This window comes from Argiope bruennichi, chromosome X1 (assembly GCF_947563725.1).
Source record: "Argiope bruennichi chromosome X1, qqArgBrue1.1, whole genome shotgun sequence".
NCBI classification, from domain to species: domain Eukaryota; kingdom Metazoa; phylum Arthropoda; class Arachnida; order Araneae; family Araneidae; genus Argiope; species Argiope bruennichi.
The window spans coordinates 77,457,271-77,474,805 of record NC_079162.1 but is presented as its reverse complement, the minus strand read 5'-3'; the positions used below and the strand labels follow the sequence as shown (position 1 = coordinate 77,474,805).

The 17,535-nt window shown below is 30.2% G+C and overlaps 1 protein-coding gene across 4 annotated transcripts in view; it reads right to left on the bottom strand.

Annotated features, from left to right (window-relative positions):
* Window positions 1-1,616: 1,616 nt before the first annotated feature.
* Window positions 1,617-17,535, bottom strand: part of LOC129958963 (uncharacterized) — a 35,302-nt gene continuing 19,383 nt past the window's right edge. The window contains exons 4-7 of one of the 4 annotated variants that reach the window (XR_008783354.1): window positions 13,505-13,582; window positions 7,312-8,351; window positions 4,262-4,330; window positions 2,641-2,695 (exon numbers count right to left, since the gene is read on the bottom strand). Coding sequence is in view for 1 of the 4 variants with exons in the window: in XM_056071720.1 (XP_055927695.1) it covers window positions 2,674-2,695; window positions 4,262-4,330 (91 nt within the window). In the remaining 3 variants the exon portion in view is untranslated. Of the gene's footprint in view, window positions 2,696-4,261; window positions 4,331-7,295; window positions 8,352-13,504; window positions 13,583-17,535 lie in introns of all 4 variants that reach the window. The other 3 variants (XR_008783356.1, XR_008783355.1, XM_056071720.1) reach the window with 3 other exon arrangements.

Genomic DNA, 17,535 nt, shown 5'->3' with positions numbered 1-17,535 from the left:
TTGAAAAAATAAATATGAAGGGCCAGAAAGTATTGCATTTTTTTTAAAAAAATTTTTTAATCATATCTATATATATCCAAGATAAAAAAAAAACCGATCAATCCACAGCGAATATATATGTGCATATATGTATGTGTGTTGCAATTTGTAATTAATCTATCCTCTAAAAAATATTTCCTGTGTCTTTAATTTCTGAGTTGCGCGGATCGTATTTTTCTCACGCAATGCGTTGATTCTCAAAAGGCTGTGCTTCCAAAACCTTTTCTAGAGCTATATATGTTCAAAATATTTTCTCATTATTTCTTTCCTAATTTCTGCCTACTTATTTTTACACTACAGCGTATTTACCAGAGCTTGGATAAAAGATCTTGATGATGTATAAAAACTAGGCTATCTCCTTGAAAGTATAAAAAATAAAAATCTCAAAGAAACTCAACGACTCTTGCTTCAAATCAAATCTTATTCCTAAAATCACATTTTACATACATATATACATACATGCGCGCACGCGCACACACATAGATTGTACCGATAAAAAGTATATTCTATGTACAAATGAAGACAAACCAAAGGTGTAGATGCATTAAGTAACATACAGGAATTGCCTCCAAATTATTAAACTATATTAGAAAACAAGCATGAAGATAAAGTCAAAAGCTTCAATAAGTTTAGTTTCCGTTACTTTCTTGTCATCAATGAAATTAGAACCTTGATGAATGGCATTGCAATCAAAAGCCTGAAAATCTGCGGATTTCGCTTCTACATCTATCGAATTGCGTTCATAGTCAGCCGATCAAAAATTGTTCGCAAAATGTGGCATCTTATTGACCTGACACCCTATCAACTATTTTGCCAAATATAATCAAATCGCTTCAACCGTTACTTGGATATTTCGACTGTTTTAACATATTAACATTAAGATGGTTTTTAAATTTTCATATTCGAGAATGTGCAGCTTTTCCACAATCATTCTGATGCGGTGAAAAGTTTTGTAGACGAAACTCTTAATCTCTCGCTGACGGTGGGGAGGGGGCAATTCCCCTCATGCTAACGCCGCCTCTGACTCAAAATGAAAATATTTCTAAAATATCCATGCATAAATTTTCAGATGTAAAAAAAAGTAAATTAATAAAAAGTTTCGATTCACAAGAAATTAATTATATAATGTTTAATAAAGAGTAAACATTTCCTCTACCCTCCTACACCTCCTCATTATTCTTATTAAAACAACGTCAACTGGTGCACGCACAAGAATACGAAGACTTTCCATTTCTGAAGTTTAGTTCTTAATTAAAAACAAACGAGTAACACTCTTTATTAAAATATTGGCCAAAAATACAAAATTGTATATGAATACTTCTATGTGCATAGCTTAAAAAGTGTATATTAGATAACATTGACAGTTTTCATGAAAAGGCTTGTCATATTCACAGACTAGTTTAAGAAAGAATCGCACAAATCAGAAAAACTTTTAATAAACTTTTGATCAAAACAGTATAACATTCATATGAATATTTCTGTATAGTGGAAGAATACAAGAAAAGTATATTTAAGATAGCTTGTAACGTATATAATAGAAAAATCGACAGTTTTCGTAAAAATGACTATCACATTCAAAGACCAGTTTAACAATGGAGTACAGAAATCAGAATAACTTTTAATAGAATAAGATAAGAAATTGTATATGAACACTTCTGTATAGTGAAAGAATATTAAAAAGTGTATATAAGATTGTTTATAAAGTGTATATCAGATAACATCCACAACTTTTGTAAAAAGGCATATCATATTCACAGACAAGATTAACAAGGAATTGAACAATGAGAAAAAACTTAATAAGATTTTGATCAAAAAGGAATAAAATTTTATATGAATGTTTCTGTTTCGCAGAATACAAAAAAAAAAGTATATATAAAATAGCTTGTAAAGTATATATCATAAACAGTTTTTGTTGAAATTACTATAATATTCACAGACAAATATAACAAAGAGCAAACAGTTTTTAAATACCGCAGATATCACATTTTTAAGTATAAAAACATCAGGTAATTAAAATATTACATGTTTTCAACGTTAAAATGTGGGAGTCCAATTTGCCAGAGTTCTAGAGGCTTCAAATCCAATGACTTTTATCGGTTTATAAAATAAAATTTTCATAAAATTATGACACACAAAACTGTAAATAAAAATATTTTTTAATTTAGAAATGACAAAATATGATAAAAAAATAATTAAAATTGAAATTTGTATAGTATTTAATTCTAACTATATTTAAGGAATGTACTAAAATTTCTTGTAAAAGAAATACAAAATTTGTTATTACATATAAATACCAGAAAAATATCACAAAAATTAGGCATATGCATGTAATTTAAAATACAAAATACCATATTAAAAATTCATAACAGTTTCAATCATGTTAATGAATTTCTTATCACATGAGCTGGCATTGTCTTCTAATAAAAATATGTAAAATTATTGTGAAAAATTGTGCTGAAAGTATTCACCCTTTCAAACTAAATTTGGAAGTGTAAAGACGGTAAATTTCCAAAATCACAGGGTAATTACAAAACTTATCCTGTATAACTTTCAAAATTTTTTAACTTTTACTGTTACTCTTAATCAACTGTAACTATTTCTTTCTGCTATTTCAAATTTTCATCATCCCAATTCTCACGGCTCTTCATCCAAAACCCTAAAATAAAATAAAGCAAATTGTGTCACATTTGCTATTTTCTATAGTGAGAATTTTCAATCAAATAATACAAGAATATTTGAATAAGCATCCTATATTGTTAATGATGTTTTATAAATTCTGACATAAAATATGCACACTGTATAAATAGCAGATTACAGATGAAGAAATACAACTTCCACGTGTCAGAGAATAAATTCCAAACTGATAAATTAATATACAGATTTCATTTTGAACACTTAGCAATCATGAAAACTATTAACAATATAAAGACCCAGCAAAATATTACTTTTATTTTTTTCTAGCCAACTAGTCGCTAATATTTTAAGAAGAGTTTTATTACATCTTCTTCCTTTAATTGTATTGTTAAGAAAAATTCTCTACCTTATGAGTATAAATACAAGCATTAAAAGTTTTAAAAAATCTATAAATCTACTATCTACATTCAACAAACTCTTCTCAATGCTCTAGTAACTACTAAAAATGTAGAAAAAAAATAACGTAATTCCCTGCTCAACTTTTCGTCCACACCCTCAGAAAGCCATATTAAATATAAGCCAAAAAGACTGATACTAAGTTAAATATGAGCCAAATAATCTGTTGAGAGTGATAATTATTTTTATATCAAAAGACATTACATACATATATCATGAATAAGAAAAGGAAATAGGAACTATAATAAAATATAACGATTTTTAAAATTGTTCTTAATGACATAAAATGCACTTTAACTTAGTAATTAAATTTTCAAATGTCTCACTCTTTCTCATCTGAAGTTTTATAAATGAAATATTATCCAATTTTTTCACAACAAAATTGCTCATAATTTTAATTTACAAAATACGTATAATTTAAATTTGTTTAGTCCAGAAAGAAAGTAAATTTGTTTCGTCCAGATACCCAGGGGCCGTAAAAAGGCACAAAATATAATTACTTGGAAATTTTTATTGAAACAATTAGTTTACACTCTTTCAGTCACTTCTCATCATAAGAACCATTGGAACTGAATCGCATATTAGACCGCGAGATATGAAAAAATATACACCTAAGAGGGGAATCTGCAAGTCGTCGTCATTGAAAAGGTGCTGCCTAGCTTGGAATCATTTCAGGCGCTGAAACAGACAGCAGTCGCTTGGAGCAAAATGAAGACTACAGATAGGATGGACAAACAGTGAAACTTCTGCAGCAGTGGTTGTGAATGAAACGCTGCATTATTGCGACTGTTGTCATGGAGAATGCATGAACCATCATTATCATTCATGCCAGCACCTGAAAATGTTTTTGGGCGGGCAGCATTTTCCCAATATTAATGAGTGCGCATTTCTTCGACATCGGCATACTGAAACTGGTCCAACGACATGACACGTCCTTCAGTTATAGTGATTTTTATTTTAAGATGAAGGAAGCTGAAATAGTTCTGTATCTGTTTCAACAAATGTTTCCAATTAAACTCACTCTCCGATACACTTAATTTCTGAAACAACCAAATATCTTTTAGTATGAAACTATGCCATAAAAGGATTAATTTTTTAAAAACTTCGAACATGTTTTTATTAAATCACTTACTCAAGTGGCTGAACATCGGGAAGAGGTTCTATTGGAATGTTCAAATCACTGGAGCCTTTATCAAAGCTCCTAAAAAGAGAAATTAAATTAATTTTTTTAGTTTTTTTAAATTAGATCTAAAAAATAAGCACAATAAAATATTTTACTTCTAATGGAGTGTTAATATATAAATTTCAATTTATATATAAATTACAAAAAATACGCATAATAAATGCGAGTTTAATAAGAACATATGATGATGCCTTTTTGGCTAGAAGTTTCAAATTAATATAGAATTCAATTTTTTTCTTCTAAAGATACTCTGGTCTCCATAAATGAAACAAGAAAAAAAAAAACCCCGCAAATTTGCGAATTTAAAAGTAAATAATGAGTGAAAGAAAGAAGTTGACTAATTGTCAGGTTTCAGAAAGAGGTGTTACTGTTTAGTTGATGATCATGAGAATATTTTAACCCATTTGACAAGCTTATAACACATATAAGACAAGAAATGAAGTGGAGCAGTGTGTATGTCGTGTATAAAGACGCAATGCATATGTGTTATGATGATAATTTATACTTTTCCCTCTTGCCAGAATAAATGACAAGAATACACACTGTACACACACTGCGACGAATTTTAACCCCGCTACAAAATTTTTAGTTGTTCTGTCTCTCAATCATCCCAAAAAACTTATCAAACATTTATGTCACCCACCCGTTTTTAATAGCAAAATTGCAGATGACTTTCTGGAATAATATCTCCATCTGTATTAAAGAAGTACCACTTCATTAATATATTTCAGAAAATTTTGTAAAGCTTTTTTTTTTTTTTCTTTTGCAAATTGGCCTTTAAAATTCACACTTTTCAGTTAACTGCAAAAAACATCACAAACAGTTCTGTAAAGTGAGTTGAGCATTAAAAATGAAAAAGTAGAGGCCCTTGTCCCTTTTTTAAATAAGATTCTAAAACAATTTTAAATGTGAAGTTAAATAACAATAAGCTTCTGGAAGCAAGCGCGTATATATATATGTGTGTGTGTGGTGTACGGAGCGTCATCCTGGCGGCGAAAGGGAATCTTGGACATCCAGGAAAGGGAATCTTAGAAATCTTTGAAAAGAATGTGTGGACGTTAGGGATTTTTATCTCTTCGCTCGGAGCGAGAAAATTGAAATAGTCTTCAATTTTTTAGTACGCGTGTTAGAAATATTTAAATAAAATAGTGGGATTTGGATAAGGAAATAAGTGAAAAAAATTTTAATAAAGTAATCCGGGCTAATGTGAGATTTTTAAAAAAGGAAATTGTTTAAGATTTAAATTAGATTAAGACGCATCATTACAACCCTCCATTGCAAGATTTGGTACAACCCTTCCTTACAGTGTTGTCCAAGTGAAAGATTAAAATTTAAATATATATTAAAAGTTATATCTAATTCTCCTTTACCTTTACATTAATATAAAAATAAATTTCACCTAGGTGACTCTAGATATAAAAATATAATTAATATTTATATTTACAAAAATGTTATGTAAACTAAATAATCCACAATAACAACAAAATATTAATAAAATAAAAGTTATATAATACAAACGTTTTCTGGTCATTTTTCTGCAGAAGCTCGTTTAATAACCTTTACTTGGGGAGGATAATCTATGTTATGCTTGTCTACATTACACTTAAATATTGGGAAATTGTATTCACCCAAATCATGATTTTAGAAATAAAATATTCAAATATTAAATAAAATATCAATATAGTTATGATTTCATATAAACACTTATAATGGAAATAATGATTCCAAATACTTTTATAACAAATATTAGAAGTGAAATAAATAGTATAAAAATGTTTGTTTATGTAAGTTTAAAAAACGTTTTTTGTGTAGATTTGAAAACAAAACATTTGTTTTTTCCAAAAACATGAATGTTCTGAGACAGGAGATAACACAGGGTTAAATACTTTAATTACAATCAGAGGTGTAAAAATTTCCTCTGAGGCATTCACTACCTAATTCTGATTAACATCACTGCCATTAGGAAGTCAGTAACAGAACCTTGGATTCTTCTTCCTTCTTTCTCCCCCCCCCCCCATTTACAAAACTACTTTCATCTTTAGCTTTAGGGTCAATTTTATTTTCTTTTGAACTTAAAACCCTGAGGGCCAGATAAATCTAACTAAGCAGGATCAGTCATTTTTTTTTCTCATCTTAATAGCATTAAAATAAATTTTAAAGTGAGTACCATTTTTAAATTCTACATACAATAAAATCTCAATTATGAATTTGTTAAAGGATTAAAATCTCATAATCTAAAAACAATTATTAAAAACATTATTTACAATCATGTAGTCATGTCTTTCTAGTGAGTTTTTAGTTTATTTTATGAGACTTCGTCACGTGTGGAACAGCATGTGGCTCCGTGACGTCACAACGAGACGCTACACTGCATTCCCTTAACGTTAAGTCTCTGCGCGTAGAGTCAGGATAAATTACTTTTCACTTGTTAATATCATTTCATGTACATCCATATCATGCACTTCAACATACATATATTGTAGAATTCATTAATAATTAAAATGCAGCCTCTTTCCACATCACCCTGGAGGTACGGCGCGTGGTATGTACCTTTTTTTGCATTATTTGCAGGGCAGGTTTCCCAGTAGGTGTATCTCCCCTAGATTTAAAACTATTTATGTAGCAAAAAATGAATGAAAAAAAAATTGTTGGTGAATTTCTTAACAACTCCATACAAAAATGGTTTTATAAATATTTACTGTGGCGTCAACTCTAAGAAAGCAATAAAAACAATATTTCACGAAACAGTATTCTACTCTATTGACACTTAAAAAAATATCAAATAAATCTTTGAAACAATAGAAGAGCTTTCTTTTTTAACTATATATTTTATCATTACTTTATTAGTTTTATGAATATTTGCCATGGCATCAACTCCTAGAAAGCAATAAAAACAATATTTCACGAAACAGTGAATATAGCAGTATTCTATTCTACTGACACTTCAAAAAATAACAAATTAATTTTTGAATAGAGTTTTTACATTAACAATACCCCACCATCTATTTATTGTTCTTATATATTCTGCTGTTTCTTTGTAGTGTACCAGATGAGGATAAACAATTGAATATGACCGTGAAGGAGAAGCGTCTGCTGCTATTTTATTTACAGGAAGAATATGAAGAACATCTTTATATGAGGATGAAATACTATTTATCATGAAAGTCATAACACTTGTGGTGGCATTTTCTGAATTGTAACTGAAACCTGATATATTTCTCCCTTTGTAATCAAAGTAGGGTTTGGTGTGCATCTCATCTATTTGAAGAATCACATTTTTATCTGCAGATGCTATGAATTGTAATTTCTGCTTAATGTACCTTAAGAAATGCAATTCGCTCTGCTCTGACTGAGGGCAAGTGTTGATAGGTATGCATACATTTCTCAAAGTTACAGGATGAGGTAACAAAAAATAGCCAGACTTTCTGACAAATTATATGCATGCGGAGCCATTGAATAAAATAATGAGCAGAATATCATCATTTCAGTGGAGTACCTTTTACTGTGTTCATTTTGAATAATCAAGGCAGATTGCTCTTTAATAAATGCTATAACATTAGTTAAATTTTAATTAAATTAGTTAGTTTATGAGCTCGGCTTTAGATGTGCTCCGGCAACTTGTCTGTTTTCAGATACAATAGTGGAGTCTCTTTCTGCTGCTTTCTTCACCCGGTCTACCAGGCAGTTGTGTCTAAGTTGGTAGGCGCGGGACTTGCTACCCCAGCAATGGTTAAGGACATGAAGACAGGGTTTCTTGGGGGTTGTCGCAGCACCTGCAGCCCTAATTTCTTGCTGCTTTCCATTGTTGGCAGCCGTTGAGAGGAACAAGGTTGAGCCTTGCCTTGTGGATGAATCTCCAATCCGCAAACCTTTTGTAGGCACCGTCGGTGATGAAGTGGCTGCTGGCTTGAGAGAGGGAGACACAATCAAGGACTTGGTTCTTTTTCATTAGCATGAGCTTCGCTGTCCGGTCTACACGAAGTCTGTCTCTTATGGTCAGCAACACTTTTCTCCTTTGGCTTGAGCGTATGGTCAAGTCCTGGAAAATGTAAATTCAAACTAAAATCAATAAAACATAATATAAGCCTTAAATTGATGTAAGAAAATACTAATATTATTTTATGAATATATATATATACACACACACACACACACACACACACACACAGTTTCAGTATTCTGAGACGACCACTTTTCGACGGTTCTATCTCATTAAGGGGAGAGACACGGAAGCATGAGCGTATTTCCGGAACTCTTCGTCATTCTTTGACCTTGATTTTCGGCCTATTAAGATACTTCTTTTTCACATCTATGTGAATATCGTATCGTTTCTGATTTTATTATTAAATGTAAACATCCCCTCCTTTCAACTTCCTGCTCACCCCTATTTTGACAAATTAAACCCATCCTAAACGCATGCGCAAATGCGCGGAGTGTTTTAGAATCCGTTGTCAAACACTATTATATATATATATATATATATATATATAATAAATCAAAATTTCTCGAGCCCTTCAATCCCATTAATAAAGCATAATCACAAGAAAATAGTAAACTGGGAATACCACTTATCACGAACAACACATTTTTATAGATGCACACTAGAGCTCAGGAAACAATAAACTGGGAGCAATATTTATTACGAACAACACACTTTTACAGATGCACACTCAAGCTATCGACGGAGAAGACTAATTATTGCAATGAAAATTTCATATTAAGTATGTCGACATCTGGATGGTGGGGGCTTGGGAGTGAATATTTCTGCTTCAAAAAACGATGACAAAGAACATATAACTGCATTGAGCATTGTAGCTGAAATGTAGCAAAGAACATGACGCCTCGGGAACACACTCGCCGCCATGGATTGGATGCTCGGACAGGAGTCGCACCGGAAAAGCTATGTCGAATTCATCTCGGTTCTCAAGGCGGTTGCTGACGCGGTCTTTTACCGCTGCTTGCCTTCGGTGAATCATGGGCTTGTTTACCTCCCGTGAAGTTGCATTTTAATTTCACCTTTAATAATTTAATTCTTTAATACAGATGATAATCCTGTCGACTTATTCTATCGTAAAATAGTACTGCAGATGAGTAGCAAAAAAGAAGACAAATTTGGATTTCAATTTATTGAATTTGGAACATCAATTTGTTTTACCACATTTCTATAGCTCCCTGGGAAGGCATGGGAGGACCAAAGGCAGAACGCATCTGTTGGCAACAGAGCACAAGTGTGAAAAAGTGTGAGAATATTTATCCCTAGGTGCTTTTACTAAGAAATTCGTACAGACATTTTTTGACACGTGTCAATTCGAAAAGAAATTATTGTATATCTTTAAAAGGAATGCATGCGCGTTAAGGATTTTTATCTCTTTGCTCGGAACGTGCGAATTGCAATAGTCATCAATTTTTTTGGAGCGCGTGCTAGAAATAATTAAATAAAAAAGTGGGACTTGGATCAGGAAATAAGAGAAAATTTTAAAGAAAATTGGAAATTATTTAGGATTTTAATGAGATTAAGAAACATAATTACACACACACACAGAGACATATATATATATATATATATATATATATATATATATATATATATATATATATATATATATATATATATATATATATTATTAAATACGAAACTACTCCTGATATTGAGACACAAAAAAACAACATTTGTAGCTACTTTTTTTATCTAAAATATCGAGTGAGAATTATTGTATTTACAAGTTCTATGTTTCATGCTTTAAATTGGTCTCATAAGGTTCTTGATTCAGCAAAAACGATGTCCGCTTTAATCATAATCTAATCGCCAATTCCTAAACGTTGTCAATAGATATATGCTCTCAATTTATAAAATGTTTTAAATGACGCTAAGATATAATGATAATCGAGTCAATAAATATATTACTAAAAAATTATGAAATCTAAATTTTTCTGAATTTTATTTAGTAAAACTATCTTGACAACCAAATATGTACAATAAGTAAATTATGCTCATTTTCACAAAAAGTGATCGTATTTTGAAACTTTGAATTTCATTATTTTATTTTAATTTAACTAAGCGGACGAATCGAAGTGAATTATCCTTAAATATCTTCTAATTTTTAGATTTCTTTCGATTATATGGTATAATAAGGTCCTAGAACACTTTGAATTTATTGATTATTTGTATGTTTTGATTTGCATTAATAGTTTGATTTAGATTAATTAATGTATCACTCGAAGAAAGGGACCGGAGACAGCAACGATGCAAAGGGATTTCAGTAAAATAAACACCTAGGTTGGCTCTCCCTTAGGCGTGAATTTGCGATTTTGCAGACTAAACAGCTGACTAGAGCCCCTAGATTGAAAGAGGCTGCAGGTTGATTAAAGGAATATTATATACCTATTGTCAAATAAATCATTTTGAAAAAATTCAAATTCCATTAATTATGAATTATCACAATAATATCCATTTTTTGTCAAGTACGATTGATCTATCTGTTCCAAGCGTTCACTTTTTTATAGATATATTATATTTATAAATACAGAACATTCGCTTAGGTAAAATCGTGCACAAACTTGGATTCTGAGAAATCATGATTAATAATAAATAAATAATACTATATACATTTATTGAAAATCACTAAAATAAAATTTGAACATAAAATAAATAGTTTTCATGTTAGTTAAATTAAAAATATACTAAAATGTGGAATTAAATTGGCCAGTTTACTAAGAGAGGAGTCATAATGCATACTGACTATGCATTATGACTAATCGCAAATGCATGCTAAAATGCCTAAATCCGCCACTGTATCCCATCTTCAAGGACCATCAAAATAATAGTTCTCTTATTTCCTGATACAATTCCCACTTTTTATTTAATTATTTCTAACACGCGTCCTAGAAAAATGACGACTTCATTTTCTCCCGCTCCGAAATTAGGGATAAAAATCCCAAATGCCTACAGCATTCTTTTAAACATAAGTAAGACTCTCTTGCCTAAATCGTCATGTCAAAGAAATCCCAATCGAAATTTCTTAGTAAACTCAATGAAGGGAAAAATTTCTGCCTCTTTTGTTCTTATACCGCAATGTAGACGGAGTCATCTTTTACTACGTTTGCTTTGTATAAACTACGCATCCTGGAATGAAATAAAGTTAACATTTTCAAAATTCTTCTTCATCATCTTCTTCTTCTTCTTTCTCTCATATATATAATTTTTAAATCCCTAAATTATGTCAAAATTAATTTTAAAGCATTTTGTTTGTTTGGAAAAACATATCTAATAGCCACAAGAAAATTTTATAAGACAATTAACTCTTTTCGTAGTCAATTTAAGTAAAAACGAATGCCTTTTGGTAGAGGAGAAATACATCCGGTCAATGATTTACAACAATACTTCAACACCCTTGATTGCACTCCTTTTCTAGAAATTGCGAATGGATAAACGCAAAATGTTCATATATGATATGCATTGCGAACGTTGCTGCTTTACTCACAGTGCATTTGGAAATTTCGCAGCAATATGCATTTTATTTTCCTAGCGAAAGATATCCATCTGCAAATAAGACTGTCAATGATGTTAGACGTTTTAGAGAAACTGGTAGTGTAAAAAGAATTTCCATTGAGAAGCTTCACAGTATCAACTTCATACAGACTTGTTGAAAACGTTCTATGCTACGACCTCACTTATTCTGAAAGTAGCAAACCAATTTCATGTATGGAAACTTTTAAAGAAATACAGATCATATATTTTCCAATACTGGGATAAGATCTGTTGGCAGGAGACTAAGAAAAACATTTCGAATTTTGAAATTTTATTTTAAACAAACAAGGAAAAAATCCAAAATTAGTACATGAAACTTTGGAGGTCGATGAGCGTAAAATTACAAATTGCGCTTTCTAGAAAAACCTCATAATATGCGACGAATTACGTATCATGTGTGTTAATCTATGAATGGTTGATGCAAGATGCGAAAGAATGCTTTAATGAGCTCTTCTTCTTCGATTATTAATTAGTTAATAATCGAAGTTAAATATTCTTCTAAACAAATATCTGTTTTATCTAGGCCACTGACGATTACTTAGAGGAGCTTCTTTCGCTATGGGATTTGTCAAAAAAATGGTTTTACGCGGTTAAAAAATGGTTGAAATTGTTAAAAAATTGACGCGGGGAGGCAGAACTCAAATCTTTTCAGTCATGTGCCTTTCCAATCAATTCTTTTAGAAGTAATATTTTTCTTTGGGCACTCAGGTCTTTGTGATAGGCCTCCGTGGTCACCAGATTCCCATATTTAGGTAAAATAAATTCCGATTTCTAAAAAAATAAATTTTACGATTGAGAATCAACGAATGTAGCAGATTTTGATAAAGTGGATATTCATGGCATGTAAATTTGATTCACCAAAAATGTTGCAAAATGTGCAAGAAGAATTCGTTCCGCAGGTACGCTTCTGTATTTCGGCCGGAGGTAGATATTTCAAGTAAACATTAAGGTAAAGTGATTTTAAATTCAGGTTTTTCAGACTCTTGATTGTAACTGTATTTTAAGTACTATTTACTTTGTAGTTAAATGAGATTGTTCTTTTAATCATTCTATTTATAGTAATTCATTCTTAATATTTTAAGAGAAAAGTCTGCTTCACTTTTTTCTATTAAATGTTTTAATAAATTGGAAAACTGCAATGACTTTACTAATTTAGCCTAAATGCCTTACATTTTTTCAGAAGCTGATAATCGTTAACTGTAATGAATTTCTATATGAATCTCATTTACTTCGAGCTGGCAAGATTGGGGAATGATTGTATAATAATTTAGACCAGTAATTTTTCAGCAACGCAATTTTTGGCTCAAACAGCATAAATAATTATTATTTACCTTACTTAAAACATTTTTTTACTGGAAATGTATGCCTGTATCTAACGGCTTAAAACTCAGTTATTGTCAACAAGTAGAATGAACACCTTGTAACTGCACAAAATGTTTTGAAATGCCACAAATATAGTTTAAAATAATGCTATAAGTATTATACTCTTAATAAATGTTTCAGTGAAATAGAATTAAATTGAAGACTATGTCCATTAAAAATTAATCGGAATCTGAAGCCTGTTAAATAAAGATTTCAGCTTTGTGAAATTTGAATCATTCAATTAATCTCATTGAGTACACAAATGAGTACACAATGAAAATGAGTACACAATCGTTACTTACTCTATGTAATTCATATCGTCTTCTGTCCAATCTGTAGTCATAAATTCCTCACTCGCCATTTGCTCAGTATTCAAATGGCTGCAATTATTCGATAAAATGTCAATAAATGATTAAACAATCTTTGGCGTACCTACATAAAATAGCGCACAGGGCAAATACAAAAATAGCGTCCATTCCCGTTTAAAATATATATATATCATTCAAATAATTCATTCTCTTTCTATGAAACTATATGCCAAAAAACACAACCATTAAAACTATGATGAAATTTAATATATGATTTACGTTTTCCAAACCAGCAGTAGTTTCTTAACGTTAACCAACTATAGCCAATTTAGCTATTTATTTAATTTTTGAAAGCGTTAATTGTTATAAACAATTAGAAATTAATTGGGGAAATACATAAAAAATACCAAGGTACAAAATATATCACCATGTGAATTAAACAAAATAAAAAGTTCTGCACGTTTTACAGATATTTAAGTTAATGATTGAGGTCTTATATTTAATTATTCTAAAAATATGATACTTCATTAAGATTATTCATCATTAGAACCAAGTATTTAATCACAATAATTTCAGATTGCATAGTTATTTATAAAATACATATTTAAGCTATGTTAAAACTGAATAAGAAATTAGTCGACGTAGATGCTTTTACTCTTAAACTAAGAAAAATTGCCATTTCATGAAATGTACAAACATATATATCTAGAAAATAAAATTTAAAAAATCATAACTACCATCTAAATAATTTATTTACTCAAAAATGCAACAAATATCAAATATGATTCCGAAATAGAAATAAGCATATGCTTTTAATAACACGCACAGAGAAAACTAACATTCAAAAGCTGTAAAATATCTAAAAAGGTCATATTTTTGACAGAAAAAAAATATATCTAATTCATAAAAAAAAAAAAAATAGCCATTGAAGTGACACAATTCAAATTACTCTTACAATAAAATTATTCCTTTTGAGAATAAAAATTACATATTTAATCTAGTTATATCGCATTTGTGAAAACCAAATTTGTAGTTGCAAGTGATTTTAAAATAAGAATTGACAGTTTCTTATGAAAAGCATGAAGTAAAATATCTATCACTTTAGAACTTAAAATAATCTTCTAAATAATTCATACAACCTTAATAAATGTTACGTGATAAATATAACACTGAAATAAAATTACCTGATGATTAAAATAAAAAAAGGAGAAGAAAAAAAACTAACTTTTCGTATTACTTAAGCTGCAAAATCACTCATTACCTTTTAATACCTTAAGAATAAAGTAAAATACTTGACTAAAAAAGTAATCTAATTAATAAAAATCTTCATAAACAGAAAAAAAAATTATTTAAAATTTGATGAAACAATAAAATTAGAATCAAATTTCAAAAATGGAAACAACTGTTGCAAAATATATTTAAAATCTGGCTAAAAATTTCGCATTAAATTTATAAAATTGAAAAGATAAATTTGAAATGTTAAGATATGGCAAAACTATTTTTGTGCGACAATATTTTCAGAAATTATCATTAGAAATCTCTAAACTTTCACTAATTTTTTAATTAATTAAAATTATATTTAAAGTTTCGGAGGTCACATTCCAAGTCACCAAAGCATATTTGCTTCAAATCGGCAATTCTTAGCCAAATGGTCTAGCAGGTAATGCATCAAAAAGAAGATAAACAACAGATTTAATATTAAAAGATATAATTGATTAAGAAGAATCAAATATGTTCTATCCGACTTAGGTGACCTGCTATTTACCCACTATCTCTATATTTAAAATAACTGACAAAACCAAAGAACCATTCCTCTAGCTACAAACATTCCGACTTCGTCAAGTTTTATTTCATACTAATACTACCAATCATTATATGAAATTCATAAGAATATCATATCAAATCAAATCAAATCAATGGTGCCATTCTCTGAAAACCGCCTGTTTCCGAGAGAAATTTCAAAATAATTAGTTCATTGCTCATTCTCTATTTGGAAAATCCTTAACAGAGTTTGGAACACGCCATCACTAAATAAAATATGTAATGTATCGATTTTGCTAATTTTAATTTCTTATAAATGCTCATAACACTTCGATTGTCACCAGGGGTCATCTGTCTCCTCCGAATCCAGAGAGATATTGCAAAAGAAAAAGCTTAGTTAGATCCCTAAACTCACTAACTGGGTCGATTTAATAATTAATGTCGCCACTTTGTAATTATAGCAAAAAATCAGATCGCTCTATGAATATTATGCCGTCATAATTTAAAATAACATCTTCTATAATTTTGAAAAGATGCGTTTTGTTAAAATTCTCGACATGACTATATTAATGTCATTATTATGACTACCAAAGAAGTTTACTTAATAAAACTAATTTAGTCATATCAGCTGACATTAGTTAACTCCATCTAATCGCACAAAAGTATAATAAAACAGTTACAGTAATATAAGTAAAAGTTACACAATAATGATAGACATTATGTTTTGTTAGTTACATTTCAAAGTTGTGAAACTGCCAAGTTGGCGGTGAAAATTAGCGAAATCATTCTAGCTGTTGAAGTTGAGGGTTGTGTCAAAGATTTATTTTGAAAAATCTCATAAAATAGAGATGAAAGAAGGTAAACAGACATTGATGACGAATCGAGGACTATGGCCATTCATATGAAACAAATTTTTTTTGAAATCGTGCCGGTGGATCGGATTGGCGAAATCTGTTGCAGGATTATTTTTCCAATAAGAATGCACAGTGAAAAAAATTTTTCGCTTAATTTTTGCAGAAAATGGAGGATGGTGAAAGTCAAATAAGGCTTGATCACATATCTAGGGATCAGATTTCGTATGAAATCAAAATTATCAGAATTGGTTCGGCGATTTAGAGTGGCCGACTCTGCAGCAAGACTTCCTCACAAAGAATACATTATGAAATTGTGCTCTTTCGATTTCTATAGGAAATAAAGCGCGAAAAAGGGCAAGAAACCTTTGATGACGGTTTCTCATGAACCCAAATAATTGAAATTGGTTCAGTGGGTTTGACTGGCTAGCACTCACGCAAGATTTCTCCGTAGAGAATGAAATACACAGTTGCGGTATTTTGATTTCTCTTAAAAATAGAGGGTAGTGTAAAGTAGCGTCCTTTGATGACACATTTAGGGATCATGAACTTTCATATGAAATGAAAAATATAAAAATAGGCTAATGAACTCTACCGATAGATTTTTTATTTGAAAATGCATTATAAAATTATGTTTCTTTTTCCGATTTCTCTTGAAAATTGGGAGTAATGGAAGGCAGTCAAGATCTTCATGCATATCTAAGTGTCGAGTCTTTCATATGAAACAAAAAAGTTACGAAATCGAATTAGCGGTCTAATTTGGGCGAATGGGCAGTGGCGTGGCATGGGTTTCAGCCACCAGGGACGCAGACCAAATTCGCCACTTCTTTATTTAGGCATTTAATACAAAAGGCTCCAAAATTTACAGTAATTCTAAAGAAATTTGCGGCAAAAATAAATTTGTTATTGTTTATTGTATAAGGTACAAATAAAGAAATGTATCTATGTAAGCATGTTTTATAATAATTTTAAACACATCATTTACAAAAGTTCTTACATGTATGCCACTTAATGAAATATACACAAGAGTTTATGATATTCGTCGACTAAGTTATTATTACATAAAATTAAGATATATAAAGAATAACATCGGATAGAATATAAAACACAAATTAATTCGCAATTTGAATTAGAGTGACACTACTACCATGACATATATTTTAATAAAAATTATTAGAATTATAAACAAAACTTCTGTTTTTAACTAAAACTTTGCTTGTCTACTTTTTCTACATGCAAAGTCAGTTATTGCTCTGTCGATGTCTATAGCGTTACATACTTCTTACTCAATAGACAAGATAGCCAGATTGTTTAGCCTTAAATTACTTATTGTTGATCTTAAATAATTTTTGAGCAATTTCAGTTCTAAAACGCTTCTTTCACAGCTGACATTGATTATGGCAATTGTGAGAA